This window comes from Mustela erminea, chromosome 4 (genome assembly GCF_009829155.1).
Source record: "Mustela erminea isolate mMusErm1 chromosome 4, mMusErm1.Pri, whole genome shotgun sequence".
NCBI lineage: Eukaryota > Metazoa > Chordata > Mammalia > Carnivora > Mustelidae > Mustela > Mustela erminea.
In genome coordinates this window covers 69,406,586-69,421,009 of record NC_045617.1, presented here as the reverse complement: position 1 = coordinate 69,421,009, position 14,424 = coordinate 69,406,586, and the positions used below count along the sequence as shown (strand labels likewise).

Genomic DNA, 14,424 nt, shown 5'->3' with positions numbered 1-14,424 from the left:
ACGGTGACAGATGGCAACTACAGTTACCATGGTAGACATAGTGTAATGTATAGAATTGTCAGATCACTATGTTGTACACTTGAATAGAATTGTCATGTCACTATGTTCTACACCCGAAACTGCTATTACATAGTAGGTCAACTATGTTTCAATAAAAAAAGGATTGAATGTACCTATGGACACATACATAAATATACATATATTATATATAAACACACATATAACATATATATATAAAGGGTTATACATAAGTGCTAATAACTTACTGTATATATGTATTCTGTGTTCTGAAGGAATATCTCTAAATTAATCTACCTAAAAGTGGTTATAAATGCATGAGCTATCATGGGCATTCAGTGAAATGTATAGAATAAAGAAATATGTGTGATCGTATTGTAAGAATTACTGGATTGATTGATGGGTGAAAAGGAAGATGGTTAGAGACTAGGCAGGGTCCATTCTAAAGAGCTGGTAACACATTTAACCCCCTTACCCAAGATACTTGATACTTAAAAGCTTCCAAGTAGTACATTTCTGGCTATTTTTGCCAATATAACCAGTGGCTGATCATTATTATAATACAGGAAACTTTCATATACAGTAATTAATCACATATGAGTTGTATTAACATCATCAGCACAAGCCATCTGCCTAATGTCATTCATTTTCTTCTCTAGACTATGGTAGAGCCAGAATAGCTACACATATGTATAAATACTTATACTTATACCTACACCTACACCTATACTAACACCAATACCTATGTATGTACATACACACACACACAAACACACACACAGATATATATTTGGTATTTGGGTTCAGACCCAGAGGTTTTATTTTGAAAGGTATACGACATCTTTCCAAGACCTGAGTTATAGATCTTACGCTATTTCAATTTAACTGTGTTTTATTGATACATCATTTTATTCTAAATAGTTTTTGAAATGATCATTTTAGGGATTATATCCAGAATCCCATGGCATCATCGACAATAACATGTACGATGTAAACCTCAACTTGAATTTTTCACTTTCATCAAAGGAGAAAAATAATCCCGCTTGGTGGCAAGGACAACCAGTATGTAGCATTCTACATGTGACTCCAAAATAATCTCCATTCTTCAGTGTGACAGTGGATCATACTTCCCTCTCCACTTTTGCATTATCTTTCTAATTTCTAAGGGTGGAGGGTGGTGGGAAGGTATTTCACCACGTATAATTGAAATCTTCTAAATATGTATGATTGCTCACCTAACTTGCCTTCTTTTGAAACTTGGATTCATATCAGTGAATCCAAGATTCATTGAATCATGAAGATTCTACATATCAATGTAGAAACTTCTCTAAGGATTTTCTGTTAATGCCCCCGCCCCGATTCTGTTTTATGATCTTTAAAAGGGAAGGAGAAACTGTACAATTTCACCAATTTGGGGAAGGAAAAGATCTTTCTAACTGCCTTAATATGTTTTTGATTTTTGAGGTAGATCCCTGGTAATTAAATTTTGCAACTGTCAATACTGTTTAATTTTAAAAAATGGCACCATTCCTACCAGTTCTACACTAATTATTCTCTTCACTTATCTTAAATTTTTTCTTCTTATAGATCTGGCTGACAGCAATGTATCAAGGTTTAAAAGCTGGTAGCTTCTTTTGGCCTGGATCAGATGTGGCTGTCAATGGGTCCTTTCCTTCCATATATAAGATATACAACAGGTAGTGAAGTGTTTGCAGAGATGATCCACCTATGCAGCCATGATTAGGACATTTTTGGTCTTAAGCTTGATAGTAATTCTATTTTTCCAGTTGTTTGGGTCAAAAATCTTGAAGTCATCATTGATTCCTCTCTCTTACAACCCTCATCTGGTCTGTCAGTAAATTCTTGGGGCTATAATTCAAAATATATGCAGTCTGAGAACTTTCTATTATTTCCAGCATTACTGCTGTGGTTGGAGCTACCATTGTCTTTTTGCCTATATTACTGCACTTGCCTCTTTGCACATTTCCCTGCTTCTATTTTTGTCTCCTATCATCTACTCTTAATCCACCAACCAGCATGGTAACTTAAAAAAAAAACATGTCCACTTAGGACACTTCTTTGCACCAAAAACTTCCATGGCTGCCTGTCCCATTCACAGTAGAAACCTGCAGGGCCCTATTGGTATGGCCCTAACCAACCCCCTGTGTCTCAGATTTCCTCTCCCACTACCAGGTTCTGACCTCCTGGGTGGGCCTTGACACACCTGGCTTGCTCTACTTAGGGCCTTTGTGCTGATTGTTCCCTCTGCCTGAGATAATTCACTCCATGTATCTGTACAGCCTGTTCCCTCACTGCTTTCAGGCTGTTGCACAAAAATTACTTTCCCAGTATTGTCTTGGTCTGATCAAACAAAGATTTCAAACTCCAAACCATCCCCACCCTCGTTTTGTAGTGCCCTTACTGTGCTATAGTGTTTTCTTTTCTATATAACACTTGTCACCTTGTGATACACTATATAATTTATTTGTGTATCAGATCTATTTTTGTCTTCACTAGAATGTTTGTCTTCACTAGAATGTCATCTCTAGAAAGGAAAGCATCTTTGGTTTACCCACTAATAAGTTTTGTTGAAATTGAACTAATAGTGTGTGACAGTAGATGCTCAATGTAACATAAATGTATAAATGAATGAAGTAAATAAAAATAAATCAGATGAATGGATAATAATTAATGGTCTTTTTAGTTGGAAAACTGCAGGAGGGAAGGATAAGAAGGAAAGGAAAGAGAATAATATACATTTAATTTATATTGAGACAAATATATCTCTATATAATTATTGAAAACAGGCATCCCTTTGAGTAATACTGAGTCCCCTTCAGTATTTTGAACACAAAATGGATATCTAAAAATATCAACCTGTCTTCCTGAGTAGGAATATAATGGAATTATTTCTAATTTGATTAATTTTTGAAAATTATTTTTTCCTCTTCAGAAGTATCCCATATGAAGAAAGGATCTTTACCTTGTTAAAATGGCTGGACCTGCCCAAAGCTAAAAGGTATTATCTAGTATCAGAGTACTGTCCTATTGAGATACTCATGGGTATAATATGAAATTATTTCTTTACTGCAAATGACCATTTCTGAAAGAAACTTGGATTTCTTTTTTTTTTAAGAAATTTTTAAGAATTATTTGCTCTTGAGAATATGATGGGCATTATGGGGCAATAGAGATAGAGTCAGTAACAGAGAGTGGAGGCAAGTATCACAGAACCAGATACAGCCTGGAGGCAGAATGGAGAGCAGATAGGAACCTTTGTTATGAGGACAGACTCAGGGAGCCGGAGGTGCCAGAGCAAGACCCCAGCAAAGGCTTGGAGTCAGCATCCTGCAAGAAGCAACAAGTCAGCAGAAACCAGACATTTAAAGAAAGAAGGAGAATGTTAGAACAAAGAGTGGGCTGAAAGAGGGTGGGAAATAATAAAGGCCTGGGCACAGTGAGAGAGGACTCAGCAGCAAGAGCAAGGCAGATTTTCCTAAACGAGTCAGAGCCCCACTCATACCCATGAAGGTCTCACTGACTTCCTGGTAGAAGAACTTCGTGCTGGGGCCAAGCGGGACCACTGGGCTTGGACCAAGAGAAAGAGGCCAGAGGAAGAGAAGGAAATTGCCACCAAGTTTTAAACGTATACACTTCCCAAATCCAACCTGCAAGTTTATTCCAAGCTGATAATGGCTTTCTTCATTTCCCTTTTACCCCTAGGCCTGATTTTTATACCATCTATGTGGAAGAGCCTGATTCTGAAGGACATAACAGTGGGCCAGTCAGTGGCAAAGTAAGTGTGTTTGACTGAACAAAATGTAAAATGATCTAGCCCTAACCCACAACGTAAAATATTCTTGAATTCCCACTAAATAATATGTATTTGATACAAACATTAAGAATAGTGAGCAGTCTAAAAGGATGTCTACCTTGTTAAACCATAACAAAATTAAAAAGTCTAGGAAAAAAGATACCTGCTTTATTTGCTACACTACATCGTGATTCATTTGATAGGCATTTGCTGGGGACTTAGATGCTGCACTGTTATTTCATACAGTGGAAGCAGCAAGGCTAGATACTGCCTGCCAGTTCCACATGGTAATGCCACTCATTCCAAGCTAAGTCACCTACAAGTCCGTGGTGGACTACCCAGCTGTCTCGTCATGCCCTTTTTTCCATTCATAAGATCCTTATAATCGGACTTAATATGCTAGTGCCTCAGGCAGAGTTCTTCCTCTCCTCCTTGGCCTGTATTATTGAAGTTGACTTTTTTTTTTTTAAAGGTTTTTATTTTATTTGAGAGAGAGCATGAGAGTGAGGAGGGTCAGAGGGAGAAGCAGACTCCCTGCAGGGAGTTCAATGTGGGACTCAATGTAGGACTCAATCCTGGGACTCCAGGATCATGACCTTAGCTGAAGGCAGTTGCTTAACCAACGGAGCCACCCAGGAGCACTGAAGTCGATGTTTAAATTCTAGTTTTGTCATTATCTAAGCCATTATGCTACATTTTTACTACGGGAATGTAAGCCTTAAGTATTACTTAAAAAAAAATAGAGTCATCTGTCCTTCGAAATCCACTGAAGACTCTGTTGTCCTGGACATAATGTAAAGCTGTGGAGGCCTCCATGAGTATGGCATTTTCCTGCTTCACAGAAACTTAATGTAATAATTGTCCTCTGTTGGAATACAAACATGTTTATTCTGGCACCCTGACTTTGTGGTTTATCAGAAATGTCCTTCTTACTTTTTCCCATTAAACCAAAATGATTCCTTATACAAGATCCAGCTCAAGTCCTGCCATTTTAAACCTTTTCATCCTTTGCATTCCAACACTGTTTTTGACTATATCCCAGAATTTTTTTTTTAAGATTTTTATTTATTTGAGAGAGAGAGATCACAAGTAGGCAGAGAGGCAGGCAGAGAGAGAGGGGGAAGCAGGCTCCCCGCTGAGCAGAGAGCCTGATGCGGGGCTTGATCCCAGGACCCTGGGATCATGACCTGAGCTGAAGGCAGAGGCTTAACCCACTGAGCCTCCCAGGTGCCCCATATCCCAGAATTTAACATATAATCATGCTATTTTAAGGGTGAGTGGCATAGTATCTATGCCACTAAGAAGTATATTCAGCACTTCTTTTCTATTTTAATTCCTTTTTTTTTTTTTTTTTTTTTGAGAGAGAGTGAGAAAGCAAGCAAGTGCCTATGAACTGGGGAAGGGAGGGGGAGAGTAAGAGGGACAGAGAATCTCAAGCAGATCCCCCAATGAGCTTGGAACCTGACGCAGGGCTTGATCTCACGACCCTGAGATCATGACCAGAGCCAAACTCAAGAGTTAAACGCTCAACCAAATGAACCACCCAGGTGCCCCTCTATTTTAATTCTTACCCATATTTGATATAATTACTTGAGAGGGGAAACTATAATCTGCATTTGCCTGACCCCTGCTGCTGACTTAATATCAAGTACCATATCTTTTTCTTCTAGTCAATGCTCTAGTTTGGTCCCCAAATAAACTTTAAGTATAATTTTGAAAGGTACTGCAAAGGAAAAGATCAAGGTGCCCTGACAGATTATTGAGGAGGTCCTAACCTAGTCTGTGGTGGAGTGGGGATTGGGGCTGCTTAGAAAGTTCTCTGAATAATAAAAAGGAGAAAAGTTCACAAATGACTTGGTTGAGGGAGTCGCTGATTATAGTCGAGGAATGCACAGAATGAACAAATGAACAGACAGGCAAATGGACCGACCGGTGGTTAGACGAATGGACTGCATGATATAATAGTTAATAATCGTAGCAGTTAACTCTTCCTGTGTGCACCTCTGTGCCAGGCACTGCTGGGATCCCTGTGTGTGCATTATCTCTCACCAGTGTCTAGAGTGCAGTGGCCTAGAGGTGAGAGCTAAGGGGAAATCTAGAGAAGGCGGCAGGGCACCAAATCATGCACATCCCTGTTGGCCATAGAATGTGTAATGGAAGCACCAAGGCAAGTGACATAATCAGATGTGTGTGTATTTAAAGATCAGTTTTACTGTATGAGAGGAATGGGTTAGAGGGAACAGGGAAGGTGAGGGGAGACAAGTTGGCTTTTACAACTTTCCCGTAAAGAGATCATTGTGTCTAGGATTAGGGTAGAGGCAACCATCACCGAAGGTAGGAGATCGTTTGAAGTGGATTTGGGAATAGATTTGGCATGGCTTGCTAGGAGTTGGGTGATGGGGTGGTGGATCAAGGACAATTGTCCGATTTCTATCATGAGCTGCTATAGGTGTTTCTATTTACACCAATGAGGTGACTAAAGGGGGTTAGTTCTGGAGGAGAAGAGAAGATCATGGTGTGCTTAAGCTGCTTGGAGTTTCCAAAGGTAGATTCCCAGAAGGCAACTGAACATGGATTAAAGCTCAGAGGAGATAAAGATTGAGCAGCTTGGCAGCATGTAGATGGTTCATGAAAGTGAAGAGTGAAAACAAAAGAAGGATGAAGACCACACCTCATTTAAAAGTTAGAAGGAGAGGCAAAGTGGATGGAGAAACTGGATGCCTTCATGGCTTTATTATTGTTACTGGGATTTTTAATCACATCCTTTAATTCAGAGTTAAGACATAACTTGAAATCAAAAAGTCTGTTTTAGTTTGCTCTCTTACGTTGTTGAAAGTTTAGTAAGTTCTAGATGTTTAGCTCATCAAAACCGTCTTGCTCTTGCTCCACTATTTCTTTAAAGTCTACTTTGAACAGTTTCTGGTGGACCTAATGTTGTGCAAGACATTCTTAGGGGTGAAGAAAATGAGGCCATTACCCAGAAACCATGTGGAAGGGGCAAATAAAAGAAATAATGAGTTAATGTATAAGGAGTTTTTATTTTAAGAAACCTTAAGAATGTGATAGCTTAAACGGTGTTTAAATGGGAAGCTGATGGTGGCCTGGTATAAGTGAAGAGGGCTTTATGAACTGGGGTTGTAGTAGATGGTAAGAGAGACATTTAAAGTCTGGTGAGACCAGCAACTTCTTGATACCAAATTTGTTCCAAGGATTCTCTAGTATGGAAGTTGAATTAGGTGCAGAATGTCCTGACTGGTCCTGGGTAGCTTTAAGTAATGGTCTAATACTTGAACAAGTTTCAGCTGTTAATTCATTATTGAAAAACAAAGTATTACATCTTAGACAGAATGAAAAGTTGAAAAAGAAAAATTAAATTTGGAAAAGAAACCTGAAATTAAGTACAAATCAACTTAAATTTTTGATAATGCTCATGAACAGGACAGAATGATTCTAGAATGCTAAGGGCCTCCACTTTTGGGGGAAGCACGTGGAGGCAGAATACACAGGAAGGGTGTTGTACCTATTGAAAAGCCAATGATGTTAAGGCTGTATAGAACTTCCTACTAGCATTCTCCTCTGCAACCTTGAATTTCATTTTATAATAAGGAACTTCTAGATCCAGAAAACAGTTGTTTATTGAGAGTCTAACCATTTAACTCATTGTTTCGGAACTGATTCTGCTATTTCTAATGTATCCACTCCGAAAGTGAATGATCACGATCCCGTGGTGAAGAAGCAAGGTTTTCTAATCTGAACTTGGTTTTCCCAAAGTTTCAAACATTTCTGTTCCTATTTATTATCTTCCCATCCTAAAAACTGTTCACTTATTGCCTGTCACAGAGATTTCTTGTTTCTCTCCTTTGTCTGGGCTAGAGTAGGGGACTAGCATCTAGACACTTAACATTTAGTAGAATGTGCCATCTGTTGAGTGGATACTTTATGACAGACTCTGTGCTTGGGAAACCTGATGAGTTAGATCGCAGGGTCTCTTCCCTGCAGGAGCTCACACTTTCCTGGGGAGGCAGGCACATGCACAGATGTTTCAATCTGTGGAAAGTCCAATGGCAGCAGATGCCAGGAGGCTTGGAGATGACTGTTAGTACAATTGGGAGGAGTGAGTAGAATGACCACAAAAGGAGGCATAATTATGCCATAACAGGTGGGAATTGTGACTCATGGTCACAAACCAGAGTGCATGGTCACCTTAAGAATGGGAATCAGGATGGGCATCTGGATGGCTCAGTGGGTTAGGCATTTGCCTTTGGCTTAGGTTGTGATCTGGGGGTCCTGGGATCCAGTCTCCTAGCTAGCCCCCAGCTCAGCAGGGAGTCTACTTGTAACCCCTCTCCCTCTGCATCTCTCCCCACCAAGTAAATAAATAAAAACTTAAAGAAAAGAGAAAGAAAAGAACAGGAATCAGGAAAGCAACTCAAGAGTTGATGGATTTAGCAGTAGATTGAACCAGTTTGAAAAGTCCCTTATTAACTGTGGGACCATGAACATGTTACTTAACTTCTTTAAACCTCAAGTTTCCTGGTCTTTCCTCCTGGAAATTCCAGATGGTGGAAATAGCTCCATCCATGCATATTACCATATTACCATACCATATTACCATATTACCATGACAATTTCATGAGTTAATATACTAAAGCTCTTGACAGTAATTGGCTTGTAAAAGTCTTAAAAAAGAAAAAAAAAAAGCTGTCATTTTATAATAGTACTATAAGAGATTACACATTTTTCCCAATCCCTTGCTATTACATTTTCCTAGTCACTGAAAAAATAATTATGTCAGTTACTGACATAACATAATGTTATGTCAGTTAAAATGTATTCACTTAAAACTTGTCAGTCCAATGCACTAGGGTGATGAAGTGGAGAAAAATTTTAAAAACACAAAAGAATGTAACCAATAAAATAGACATGAACTCCAGTTCACTGTTCAGAGATAACCACTATTAATACTATCTAGATATATTTCCTTTTCATTTTCTGTGCAACGATGTTTACTGAGAAATGTTAAATATATTTAAAAATGAGGGGCACTTGAATGGCTCAGTCAGGTAAGTATCTGCCTTAGGCTCAGGTCATGATCTCAGGGTTCTAGGATGGAGCTCCACGAAGGACTCCCTGCTTAGGTATAAATTTCCATTTGTACTTTCAGTGTTTATGAGGACAAATGCCCAGAGTTAGCTGTTAGGTTATAGGATATGTGTCTTTTTTACTCTCTGGTTAGGCATTGTCACGTGATTCCCCCAGCACCCATGAAGACTTCTACAGAGGTGTCCATGGACAACCCCTCCCCAACACTGGGCATGATCATGAAAGCCTTTACAGCTGAGTAATGTTGTGGAGGTTGAACGTTTCCTTAGATATTTATTGGCCAATAGTCTATTTTCCTTTGTTGAAACATGGTTTAATTTTTTTTTAATTTTCTTATAGAAATTTAGGGAATCCATGTGGTAGCATGGATGCTAGGCTCTGATGTCCTACTTCAAAACCCAGAAATTTCAGAGAAGGACATTTATTCAATTTTTATTCCCTTAAATAGTGATTTCATTAATTAATGTTGAATTCATGAAGAAAATCTTTTTTTTTAAGATTTTATTTACTTATTTGACAGAGAGAGATCACAAGTAGGCAGAGAGGCAGGCAGAGAGAGGGGGAAGCAGGCTCCCCGCTGAGCAGAGAGCCCGATGCGGGACTCGATTCCAGGACCTTGAGATCACGACCTGAGCCGAAGGCAGAGGCTTAACCACACTGAGCCACCCAAGCGCCCAAATGAAGAAAATCTTAACTCTTTTTTTTCCCCCCTCAGGTAATTCAAGCCTTACAGTTGGTAGATAAAGCTTTTGGTATGTTGATGGAAGGCTTAAAACAGCGGAACTTACACAACTGTGTCAATATAATCCTTTTGGCTGACCATGGTACACTTTCTTTTCTTTTTCTTTTATACTTTTCTTTTAAAATTATATTTTATCATTGATTATGTCTTACCATTTCAAGGAACATGTGAAAAGGATAGTGATATTTTAGAGTTTACTTCCAGACTTAAAACATTTTGAATGAGCAAGCAACAAGTTTTGTGGTAGGCTGTGAGGAATAGAAGACTAAAATTAAAATTTCTATTTTATGCTTACATTAATTCTGAAAATCCATCCATATACTTACTTTTCTGTAAAAAGTAAGGGATATGGCTGGGTTATTGTTCAATCAAATATTTTTTGAGTGCCAATTCAGTGTCAAGTACTTTACTAGATAAGGTGTATTTGGAGGTACATAAAGCAGAAATGGGGTGATTTTCCTTAGGTTAGTCAAGCTTAGCTCCAAAGGCTGTGAAGAAATGAGGCATGGAGGAGAGGAGGAAAAGGATTTTATGTGTACAGAACTTTTGTTCATATTTTATGACGTCAAGTTAACGAGAAACAGTAATTTATTTAAAAAATTTCTAAAATGTTTTCTTAACACATTGTCCTACTGTTTTAAAATGAAAGTGAACCATTTTAATGTCCATTTTGTTTAAAAAAATTTAAAAAAAACAAAAGAAATTTAAAGTGCATGCTGCTTATATAAATTTAAATAATGTATTTAAATAAATTTCTCCAGAGGATTTTCTTCTTTGAAGTTAGTTGATTCATGTTGAACAAATGATCTGTTCATAATTCTTCTTTATTCTTCTCTTATAAATGTGACCCTTCTCCTCCACTGCCAGGGTTTTCAAGGTCTGCCATTTAGAGTGAAATCATAGGGTCAGTTGTATAGGTGCTCAGTGAAACTTGTTTTGAGATCTGTAACATGGAATATCTCTGATTTGAAATGGTCAAAGACAACAGATTGTTACCATCTGTTACTATCTATCTATCTATACTCAGTGGTATACATACTTTTTTTAAAATTCAGGAATGGATCAGACTTACTGTGACAAAATGGAATATATGACTAATTATTTTCCTCGAATAAACTTCTACATGTACGAAGGGCCTGCCCCTCGTATCAGGGCTCGTAATATACCTCATGACTTTTACAGTTGTAAGTATGAAGATGCCATGTGAAACAAAAGGTAAAATTGAATGTGAATAGCCATACCTTATGATTCTGAGGATGTGGAGATTGCCAGGCCCCTCTTCTGACTTCTTGGGAAGACCATACAGAAGCAAAGGAGAAATCCCCTTCCTTGTTTAAATATAGTCAGTCTGTAAAGTCTATGGTAATATTTAATATTCTCAAATTAAAACATCTTCCACTTAATTTTGTTAATGTTAATAAAGTATTAATGAAAACAAAATGTTAATAATAATAAAAATAATATATTCTACTTGTTAGGTTAAATATGTTCTACTTATAGCCATATAAGCAGATATTTATAATAAATAATATGTAATGAAATACAGTCTACTTACATTAATAATCCTAGTTATATTAATTAAAACATCAATTAATTAAAATAGTAATATTAATAAACTTAATATATTTTACATAATTGTTAGTTTAAAATGTATACTATTTGTAGGTTAAAATATATTCTTAAATTCTAAAATAATTCTTTGTTGAAAATAGTTTTTTACTCAATCTTACCAGATCATAGTCCTTAATAAATGTATATGTCAAATTCATCTGAGTTGTTCACATTTGTGATGTGATTCTTTTTTTTTTTTTTGAAACAGTTAATTCTGAAGAAATTGTCAGGAACCTCAGTGTAAGTATACAGTGTCCTACTACATATATGTGAGGTAATAGAATGTCCTTAAAATCTGGGTTGGAAGAAATCTATATTTCTGAGCCCAAGCCACTTGTCATTTATTTATGAAACCCTCCATTGACATCATTTTACATGCATATCGGTTGCTGTTATCTTAGGTGTTTCCATTTGCAGTTGTCGTGCCTCCAGGAGATTAGTCTGGGGGGCTCCTGGTTTTCACTGAGCAGGCTGATGGCCCCTGCAAAAGAGCCATGCCAGGGAGCCTCAGGCTGCGCCGCCTGTCACATGTTTTAATTGACTTAATATCGGAAAATAGTGAATCATGAACTCTTACCGTTCTGTTCATACGAGTCAGAAAAATCATCCCTTCACCCTCTTAAGTATAATTGCAACTGCTTTTGATTGGTTCCCACATTCTGGGTTGTGAGTAAAGGAGTAGGGCAAACTCCAGATACCTAGCTTAAAGCCATCTGGGCTTTTCAAAGTGACATTTGCTGCTCCTGGAGAGACTTCTTCTTAAGTATAGTTTTAATAATTCCGTATTTAAGGCATATTCCCAAGTATATTATCTATTACCAGAGATTCATGACCCTATCATTGCTTGGGATGGGGCTAGGTTTCTTTAAGTATAGGCGGCAATTACAGTAAAAAATGTTAAGATGAAATGTGAATCATTGAAAGTGAGGAAAACCCAGCGGGAGCAGTGTTACTGTCTCCTGGGACCCACAGCACATCTGATGTAGAAATGACCATTAGCGAGGCCCCTGGGAAGCTCAGTTGGTAAAGCGTCTGCTTTCTGCTCAGGTCAGGTCATGATCCCAGGGTCCCAGGATAGAGCCGTGCTGGACTTTCTGCTCAGCGGAGAGCCGCCTCCTCTCTCTCCCTCTATCTGCCACTCCCCAGGCTTGTGCTCTCTCTATCTCTCTCTCTCTGTCCAATAAATGAACAAAATCTAAAAAAAAATTTTTTTTTAAGATTTTATTTATTTGACAGACAGAGATCACAAGCAGTCAGAGAGAGAGGAGGAAGCAGGCTCCCTGCTGAGCAGAAAGCCTCACGTGGGGCTCGATCCCAGGACTCTGAGATCATGACCTGAGCCAAAGGCAGAGGCCTAACCCACTGAGCCACCCGGGTGCCCCTAAAAAATATTTCTTGAAATGACCACTAGATCAGCAATTCTTTAGTCTTAATCACTCCTTTTTTCTCTTACACCTTCTGATACGCTGATCTTGAGTACGCAGGGTAGGCAATCTCACCCCATGCTGGTGAAAGGCAGAGAGGCTGTGTGTCCATGCTGATTGGAGGGGCACTTGGGAATTTTCAGCGTGTGGACTCTCTAAAACCACATATTGTTGTGTTATCCTCATCACCTCACTAGCCCTATAGCTGAAGCCGTGTTGGTGAGGAGGGGAAAATCTCTAACAATTCTGATGGTGCAGGGAATTTACCACAGGCTTTGGAAACCCATTACCTGGCACTGTAAGAATAGGCTGGGCCTGGAGCCACAGAACCCTGAAGGAATGGACCACCATTTCTTGAAGTCATCTGTTATTCCCAGGAAATACTGCATTGGCAGTGCAATATATATTCCTGGTAATGCTGGTCCCTGGTCCCGTATTGAGCTTTTATTGGACAAACATAACCAAACATGAACGGGTGGCTCTTTAGCTCAACAGTATTGTGGCTGCATGACAGAAAACAATATCAACTTTGTTCTTAGATAAAATGACCCAAGTTTTCCCAACTTTAGAGTCTTCAGCCTAAATTCTCAAATGCAAATTATAACCCCATTCTTCCTTCAGAAGTTGGCAACATGCCTCCCATTTCCTTGGGATTTATTCTGGCTACACACCAGCTAGGAGAGTGTGACTGACACGTGACTTTCGGTCCTCAAGGGTACAGTCTAGTCCCGTGTATCTTTGAGGAAGCTGTGTACCCAAGAGCTGCCATAGAGCACTTGGCCTGAATGTTACAAAAATATTGACTTCTGAAGGAAGTAACAATGGGGGTGCCTGGGTGGCTCAGTCAGTTATGCTTCTGCCTTCAGTTCAGATCATGGTCTTCGGGTCCTTAGATCGAGCCCTGCATTAGGCTCCCTGCTCAGCGGGGATCCTGCTTCTCCCTCTCCCGACCCCTGCTCATGCTCTCTTTCTCTCTCTCAAATAAATAAATAAAATCTTTAAAAAAAAAAAAAGAAGAGGAGGCCTAGTAAAGATACAAAACTACGCAAGAAGAAAAATGGCCAAAATATGTGTGCAATAAATAATTTCTCTTCCCCTTTTCATCCTATAACTCTCTTGCTCTATTGTCCATTTTCCTTTTTAGTTTTTTTTTGTTCAATTTCATGGTGTCTTTTTTTCCTCTATAAATTGAGCACAAAATAGTAATGAGTACAGACAAAGTATTTGTGAGATGATTGAGACTTAAATAAAAATGAAGAAGTAGAAAAAAATTTAATTTCCCCATATTCTTACCTGTATTTTTTTTCTCTTGTTTCTCAAAAAGGTCATGAGGGAGAAAAAGTTCATTTTTAGTTTTAGTTCTTGTCTCCTTACTTTTTTGTTTTTTTAGATCTCTATGAGTTGCATTTTTATACAGTTTTTTTAAAAGATTTTATTTATTTATTTGAAAGAATCGCAAGTAGGCAAAGAGGCAGGCAGAGAGAGAGGAGAGGAAGCAGGCTCCCTGCTGAGCAAAGAGCCCCATGTGGGGCTCAATCCCAGGACCCTGGGATCATGACCCAAGCCAAAGGCAGAGGCTTTAACCCACTGAGCCACCCAGGTGCCCCGAGTTGCATTTTTACACAGTTTTAAAATATGCCACCAAGTTACTGCAGTAATTATTAATTATTACTTATTAAGGAAACATTTCCCTCTAGTTTGTAAGAGATCCA

At 38.5% G+C, this 14,424-nt stretch overlaps 1 protein-coding gene across 1 annotated transcript in view; it reads left to right on the top strand.

Moving 5' to 3' along the window:
- Positions 1-14,424, top strand: part of ENPP3 (ectonucleotide pyrophosphatase/phosphodiesterase 3) — a 75,224-nt gene that overhangs the window by 29,106 nt on the left and 31,694 nt on the right. The window contains exons 8-14 of the mRNA XM_032339505.1: positions 961-1,080; positions 1,606-1,715; positions 2,972-3,037; positions 3,742-3,814; positions 9,651-9,759; positions 10,733-10,861; positions 11,497-11,528. Coding sequence (XP_032195396.1) covers positions 961-1,080; positions 1,606-1,715; positions 2,972-3,037; positions 3,742-3,814; positions 9,651-9,759; positions 10,733-10,861; positions 11,497-11,528 — 639 coding nt within the window. The remainder of the gene's footprint in view (positions 1-960; positions 1,081-1,605; positions 1,716-2,971; positions 3,038-3,741; positions 3,815-9,650; positions 9,760-10,732; positions 10,862-11,496; positions 11,529-14,424) is intronic.